The sequence below is a fragment of the Solanum pennellii genome, chromosome 4 (genome assembly GCF_001406875.1).
Source record: "Solanum pennellii chromosome 4, SPENNV200".
NCBI lineage: Eukaryota > Viridiplantae > Streptophyta > Magnoliopsida > Solanales > Solanaceae > Solanum > Solanum pennellii.
Window position 1 is genome coordinate 14392854 of NC_028640.1, and position 8687 is coordinate 14401540.

At 27.3% G+C, this 8687-nt stretch overlaps 1 protein-coding gene across 1 annotated transcript; it reads right to left on the minus strand.

Annotated features, from left to right (window-relative positions):
• Positions 1-5956: 5956 nt before the first annotated feature.
• On the minus strand, positions 5957-7011 carry LOC107017169. The gene has a single exon (XM_015217442.2). The coding sequence runs from the start codon at positions 6802-6804 to the stop codon at positions 5986-5988; it is 819 nt and encodes a 272-aa protein (XP_015072928.1). The 5' UTR covers positions 6805-7011; the 3' UTR covers positions 5957-5985.
• Positions 7012-8687: the final 1676 nt, after the last annotated feature.

An 8687-nucleotide genomic window follows, 5' to 3' on the forward strand; every position in this document is an offset into this window, starting at 1 on the left:
CGGAATTTCAGCACTTCACCTCAGAATATAACGAGAATGTTTATAACTTCTCAAAGATCACTACTAAACAGATCATATCAATGGAAGAATGGGAATATCCACGATGCAGGAAAAAATTGTTCCTGTTAATAAAGTAAATATGAACTTTACTTATTGGGATTATATCCAAGCTTTCCATAAGATTTTTTATTATTATAATGAAAAACTTAAGCACACTGGGTTTTTAAAAATCTGTGCAAAAGGTTTTACTCAAAACTTGCCAAATTGGTTTATGAACTGGTGGGCTCTCCATGGGCCGACTAAAAAAATTTTACCTTATAATTTTTTTACTTTATATAAGCAATGGGTGAAAATTTCACCCTTTTTGAGGAATTTATATTTACAGGATCATGTTCCAAACATAGAACAAATTGATCAGATGTATTTCTTCATTGAATTTTCTATACCCTGGATTCATAAATGGGTACCAGAAGTGGGTTATACCCCGAATGAGAATATTCCATGTTTATACCGAAAGTATTCTCATAATTTCTGGGAGAAACTAAATAGGGATGATCCCACAACTGGTCAAATATACGGCCAAGAACTCATTGATCATATCACTAAGACTATTCAAGCATATCATGACTCTCCACAAAAAGGAATAGTTGCGGAGGGCTACATTAAACATATTGCAAGAAGGATTTCCATTCAAGATGGAAATAAAGAAGAAATGATTAATGACTATCTGGAAGAAGTCAAGAAAAAATTATTGCAAAGTATATCAGACTTCGACAAATCAGATACATCAATGAAGAGTGGGCATAGTGGTAATACCGCTGATGCACAATCAATGGAACAAGATATTGAATTAACGGAGAGTCAAATGAACAAAGTGGAAGATTTCCTAGCCTCAATTAAAGATCAAGAGAGCACGATAGTTAAAAAAGTAAAGGGAAAAGATAAGATATGATAAGATTTGATTCCGACTCAGACTGGATTCATTCTTATCAACAACAGTATATATTACTGTTAAAAATAGTTTAAAACATTGTAGGACCCACTTTAGGGGTCCATTTTACTTTTTCTTTGTCTATAAAAGAAGCCTTATTCTCATTTTAGAGGCAGGTCTTCCGAAGTTTAGGAATTAGGTTTTCGTTTCTCTCTCTTCTCTCTATTGTAAAAACTTTCTAGTGTGCAATAATACAGCATTTGGTTGGAAGAATTGTTTCTAAGGTACTTTAATTATTTCTTTTATTATAATCTTTGTGATTGCCGCCTATATGGACGGCTAAGATAATTTTCATGTCTATGCTAGCTTCGTAATTTTTGTATGATGTTGTTTTTTAATATCTGGATCTAATCAAGTTATAATGAATTCTTATTATAGTTCTTAAATCTTTTATCACAAGTTTTGACTTGGTTTCAAGATGGTGGTAAGTTTTAAATATCAATGATAGCGAGCATGTGGTATTGTAAGTCCCCGTTAAGATGAAGAAAGGGGCAGCCTGAAACCCTTGTTAGAACTACTATCTATTGATGTTTAAGACGAACTCCATGCTTGAGTAAAAGGTTACCATACAGCCGAAACTTAGGATAAAAAATTTAACATAACTATAATACGTTTCAAAGTATAACTTGGTCATGTGCAAAGCTAGATCTGGATGGCCGCGCGGACTACCGCCAGCCCCTAGATCCTGATATGGTATCAGAGCCAGATATTCTATAAGAACATGTAACAGATCTGACTAATGTGAAGCATGGATATGAAATCTTATCAAAATAATGAATATTGGTGATAATAATATTAAGAGTTCTAGACTAGAAGAGGTAGATATACCTCAAAATCTTGACTTGTTAAACAAATGGACTATCCCTAAGATGGATACAAGATTAATTTATGATTATGGTTGGTTTGATAAATTATCAACTAAGCAGGTGGTTAAAACCACAGAGCAATCTCTTGCTCTAAATTCTGATGAACAGGTTGTTCAACTTTTGAATAAAAGAGATATTGATAATTATAAATCCAGATATAACTGGATGCATATTGGTATGGTGCAGATTGCCTTTAAACCGCTAACTCTTAAAGGGTTACCTGAGACATTCTTAGCAGCTCTACGAGATGCTAGAAATTTAGATTTCAGACAATCGCTTATGGGTTCAATTGAATCTACTGTCGCCTATGGTCCAGTTTATTTCAATACGCAACCCAACTTGCAATTATCTTTAACTGATAGAAATATTCTTGATGCTCTTACATTAAATGTTAAGACCCATGGTTACAATTATGCTGTTGGTTCTGAGCTTATTTGTTTATCTTATAGAATTTATTATAAATTGTTAACTACTTTAAATCCTAGATGTAAATTATATGATTCATCTAATGAAACTATTCTTGTCGAAACTAATTTTATTAAATCTAAAATTACGACTAGAAGACCTATTAAATGGGATGAAATTAATTTTCTTGATAAATGGATTTTAAATGATGTTGTGTCTCAAAGACAGGTTGCTGAAGAAGTCACTAATAGTGACTATTCACATATTACTCAAAATCCTGATGGTAAGGTTTGTATTGAGTTTACTGATAACTCTTCTATTTATAATTCTCCGGTTTATAATAGGAGATCTTTCTCTGGTTACAGAAGATTACCAGATATCCAACATATTTCTCCAATAAGTCATGAAGGTCCTAGCTATGGAACAGCAAGGCGAGAAAACCTCTATCTCTTCACACTTTGAGTGATACTACAAGTGAAGGATTGGTTGAGAGGGTAAGGACTGACCCTAGAACAAATATTGTTCAAGCAACTGATAAGTTGTCAGATTTGTATCCAACTCAGTCAGAAATGGATTTCAGTGTTGATAAATCAACAGATCTCAATGATTTTAATTATGATTAATCGACTCATTGATTTTAGTCCAGGATACCTAGCTCGAAAGCAGATTCAAAAAGAATTTTATAGTAAAAAATGGAACCAATTTAGAACTTGGTTTTTTGAAACTTATAGTGAAAATGATTTAAATAATATTTCTCAAGATTTTTATGATATTTGTATTTTACACAACAAAATTATTTATTTTGTTCCATGGTTTATAACTACTTATTTACCTTTATATATTAATGTTATTGAAAGGACTTTTAAAGAAAGTAATGGTACTATCACTAAAGTCATTTACCCTCCTCAAGCTCCTTTTATTTTGCCAAATAATACTGAGTTAACTTTTCAGCTTTTCTTTTTTTGGCATCTTCTGCGTTCTGGCTTTCGTAAACAATTCTTATTTCTCTTTTCTTTTCGGTTGTTGCTTCAAATTTTCTTTTTATGTTTTTGTTGCTCAGATTACTGTTCAAGAGGTTAATAATCTTATTTCTCAAAATAATTATTTGAGTCTTTATGTCAAAGTTCTTGGAGAACATATTAGTTCCTTAGACAGAAAATTAGATGATTTGATTAATTTGGTCAAAGAATGTCAAAAAGCTCCTAAAGAAGATAAAGCTTCTACTTCAAAAACTCTTTTAGATGTTCCTACACATCTTCAACGTCCTATTGATACTTCTGGTTTTAAAGTTAAATCTTTTTATAAAGAAGTAGAAGATCTTCTTGACAAAAAATTGTCTGGTTTAGGTTCAAAACCAATTACAAATGCTTTTTCTAAATCAAATGATAATATTGAAAAACAGCTCTTTGGTATCCAAGATGTTTCGGAAGTAAACTCCAGAAGATTTAGATCTGGTTATAACCAAAAACAAAAGGTTATAGAAAAGGGGGTTATGCAACTCTCCCTTCTATGATGACTTATTATTGTCCTCGACCTACTCCTCAAGATGTGCTAGTTGAAGAAAGAGATTGGAATCAAACTAACACATCTTGAGGAGTAGGTCGAGGATATTATTATTATTATTATTATTATTATTATTATTATTATTATTATTATTATTATTATTATGCTTGTTAGATACACTTTGTAACTTATATCTCTTCATGATATTGAATTGATAAATTTGAATAGATTCGTATATCTTTCCATTTAGTTTTTCATTTTAAAAGATTTTGTTGAATTTATTGTTGACTTGTTAGATTAGGATATAAAAATAATATGTAAATAATTTCTTTTTTTAAAAAAATATCTAAGTAGAATTGTTAATTAAAAGGAGAAATAAATTTCATCTAGAGATTCATGATAAAATAGTAATAATTACTATTAATAATTATAATTAAAAAAGTAATATTTGAGAAATTATGTAAAGAGAACAAAAGAATAAAAAAAAACAAGAAAGCATAAAAAAAACGAAAGAAAAAAAAACAGATTTAAAAAAAAAAACAGAAACAGAAAATAAAATAAAAAATAAAAAAAGTGAAAAAAGAAAAACGTGAAAAAATGAAGAATCGAAAAAAATGAGAAGAGAAAAGTGGAATAAAAAAAATTATAAAAATATATAATTATTAAAGAAAAGGGTAAAAAATAAAAAATAAAAAAAGATAAAGAAAAGAACGAAAAAAAAATTTAAAATAAACTTTCTAAAAGAAAGTAAAACAAATATTTAAAAAATAAATTAAAAAAATTTGGAAAACTAAAATAAATAAATAAAAATTACTTTATTGTAAAATTTGAGAAGATAGAAATGTAATAAAATAATATACTAAAGATAAAAAAAACCAGAGCTAATCACAAACAAAATAAATAAAAAAATAAAACTCTAAGAAAAGAGAAACAGAATGTTGTTAAAAAAAACATAAAAAAGTAAAAAGGGTAACTAAAAACGTGCAAAAGGAAAAAATGAAAAAAAAAACCTTTTTTTAAAAAAAGAAATTGTCTTAATCTCTTTAGATTATTTTTTTTGCTAGGATTAATTATAAATTTCATAAAATTTACCCTAATTTTAGATCTAAATTTTTTTAAAAAAATACGATTTTAAATTAACTTGAACTCTATAAATCTTTTTCCTACACAAATTCTAATTCCTAATTATTAAACACCTATATAAATTCTACACATAATAACTTTATATATATATATATATAATGCAATAAATAAATAATAATAATAATAATAAAATAAATAATAAATAAATAAATATGAGTGTTTCAAATTTTGAATGGACACAAATCGAAAATAATAAGATAGTTTTCAATAGATTTAAAATAAATAATACGATTTTTAAAAGGTTTAAAATAAATGAGAGAAGAAAGTAAAAATATTTTTATTATTAAGTTAAATAATATAAAATTCAAAATTAAGTCTAGTCATATCAAAGTCAATGAAGCGACCGTGCTAGAACCACGGGATTCGAGGGGTGCTTAACACCTTCCCCTCGGCCAACAAAATTTCTTACCCGAATTTCTAGTTCGCAGACCAATAAAAATAGAGTTAAATTTTCTTTTGATTAGAGATTTAAATAAGGTGACTTGGAACACCAAAACTCAATTCCAAGTGGCGACTCTAAATAATAATTATTCCTTTTCAAAATGTCACTTTAATTAAAAAAACTCTTTTTCTTTCAAACAATAAAAATAAAAAAAAAATTGAGAAAAAAAAGAGTCATGACATCTTGGATTTAAGAATTTGTCCAAATTTAATATGGATTTTAATTCCAAAGGTTTCACATGTCATCAACGTCATATTTCACAAAATTCAAACAAACTTAATTGTTAATTAAAATGCTTCACATCAAACCAAAAATATAATAATTCAAAAATCAAGAAAATAAACAACAACAAACTAATCGGAAATTAAAAAAAAACTCAATTATACTAGTTTAATAATATGATTTATAAACATAAATAACTAAAACAATTAATTTTGATTTGATATGTCAAAAATTTGAAACATTCCAAGAATTATTTTCACCCTCATCAATAGTCATAAAATTAAAACTAGAATGTAAATGAGTATTTACAAACAAATAAAAAAAAAGAAAAAAAAAAGAAACCTTAACCATTGAGCCTGCGCGGCTTAATCGTTATTAACAAAATTGAAAAGAAAAATATAATTTTAATTATGTTAAAATGGGTGTACATTTTTGGTTAATCCACCATTAACATTAGTGAAGAAACCAACAAGGTCCGGCCGGTAAGGAAGATAGGATCGTCGGCGTTCCTCATGTTTGGCTTTACTTCTCATATAAACTTCATGTGCTAACACAGCTTCACTCTTTTTAATGTTCTTCTTATTTTGTGTTACTAATTTTACAACTCCGTCTCCACTGCTTTTCTCTTTCTTCTCGGTGACAACAACTTTATCTTCTTTCTTGTTAACGTTTGACATAGACGACGTTGTAGTACTAGTATTGTTGTTCAAGTATACGAAGGCATCTCTTCCGTCACTGTTACTCCTATTCATGAAATCTCGAAATCTCCAAAGCTTTGAAAATCCAGTTGAATTACTTTTTTTGCAAGTACTCTTATTTTCAGCTGAATTATTTATATTTGTTGTCTTTTTCGACCACTCGCAATAAGGTCCGGAGATTTCTTCATCGGATGTTGTTATTGGAGGATTGTTGCTATTATCTTTTTCAATGAATACCTTGTTGACAGGTGCGCGTTTTTTCAAGTGCTGGAAATCAATATCAGATAAGAGAAGATCTTGATTGAAGAGAGGAAAAAATGGTCTGATTTGACCATTATCAAATGCTTCAGCTGCTGCTACAGGTGATGTAAGTACTCCACATACAAATGAAAAATCTTCTTCAGTAGCATCAACAAGTTCAATCTCATGATCATTCTCTTCATCATCGTCCTCTTCTTCTAAATTAATTTTGGGTTCGTCTTCTTTTACTTTTTGCTTTGCCTCAAACTCTTCGTTTACTATTTCCGGATGCATTTTCTCTAAACAATCAATTTTAATGGCCGAAAACACAATTTCAATATGATTTTCCAGAGATCTAAAATAATAGCTAGTACAATTGTGGATTGAAGTTTCAGCTTTATGAAAAAAATGTGTAGGGAAAGGATTTGAACTAAAAGAGGGGTATATATTGAGTAGTTGGGGGAAAGAGATGATGAAATTGACAGCATTTAAAAATGGGAAGAGAGAGAGAATAAATGTTTGAAAAGTGATTAAAAAGATAATGATGTTCGGGGAGGAAGTAAAGAAAGGAAAGAGGAGCGAAAGTGAGGTGAAAGTGACACAAAATGAAGAATATATATACTATCTTATTCCGTTATTTTGTTAAATTTTGATTTCACATAGTTATGATAAAATATATAGTAAATTTATTATTTTTTTTTCATATAACATAAGTAAGTCTCAATTATTTTTAGTCATTATATTTTTTAAAATATTAATTCAATGTTAATAAATTAGGTGTATAATAGAAAAATAGTTTTTTTCTTTTCCTAGTATAATAAAATTGAAATATTAAAATATAAATCAAATTATGAAATTTTTAACAAATAAATTTGAATAGTGTGAATATTTAGAGAAAGGAAAAATCTTTTGTACTAAAGATACAAAAAGGAGAAAAATGTTAGCGCATTAAAGCTGAGAAATTGTGTCTATTTAGGCCCTACCATTTGTGCGCAGTGAAAGTTAGACCTTTTCGTTATACATGATTGGTGTTCATTTCCAACAGATCTAGAAAACGCATTAATATTACTTTAATAATACACTTTATTATAATTTTTAACTATTTTGTCTTAAAATTAATTCTCCATTGCATATTAGATGAGTATCTTATTATAAATATTTATTTAAATTACTTGTTTACTTATCAAATAAAGATAGATATAATTAATTTTTTCTCACTTTATGTTCATAATAATATAACTTTTTGAAATTTAAACAAATTTTGATGATCTAAAAGTTTTTTTATGAGACAAATTATATGAATAAAGAATAAAATAGTAAAATTTATCAATTTATTAATAATTTTTTAATTATCATGTAAAATAAATATGTTCACGTAATATGAGACTGATAGAGTACAAATTATAATTATAATGAACTTTAGTTATAATTAATTAATTTTTTTCTGAGTGAAAATATAATTTCACTCAATCTGTACAACTTGTAAAAGATTATTTTTTAAAATTTAATCCAAAATTTATGATCAAATAAATATTTAAAAATAACTTTTGAAAATCTTAAAATTTTGGGTCAAACATTAGCTTATTCTCCACTCGTGCTCATTGGGAAATTATGACCCACGAAAGGTTTCAGGATAAATCAGTTATTTAATTGTCGGGATTCAAAATTATTTCATCCGTCTATTTTTATTTGTCATATTTAAATTTGATATATACATTAATAAATAATGATCAATATAATTATTTTATCACATCAGTCCTATTAATGAATATTTATAACTAAAATTTTAAAATAAAATCTATTTTGATATACTAGATAAATAAAAATACGAATAAAGGAAATATAATAATAACAATATAAGCTCTTACTTTTTGCATTTTTTAATAATTGTTGTTCAATATCAGCTTTCTTAAAAGATGCCGTCTCTAATAATTATAAATAAATTACATTCCCTCTACGCACACCATAACAGAATGTTCTTAGTCAACAATGATAGGTATGACCAGTTTTGCAAGTTGCTTATGCAAAATTTGCAACTCCCTATGTTTCGTTTCATTTCACAGGACACATTTTATTTTGGGAAGTCAAATTATAATAGTTTAAAGTAGAATTTTGTTATAGAAGTTATAATTTTTTTAACTGAAATTTTAATATTATTAAATAATATCAATAATATA

What these genes read in the sequence shown, in the direction of transcription:
- LOC107017169 (XM_015217442.2), bottom strand. Translation starts at nt 6,804, where the DNA reads ATGCATCCGGAAATAGTAAACGAAGAGTTTGAGGCAAAGCAAAAAGTA.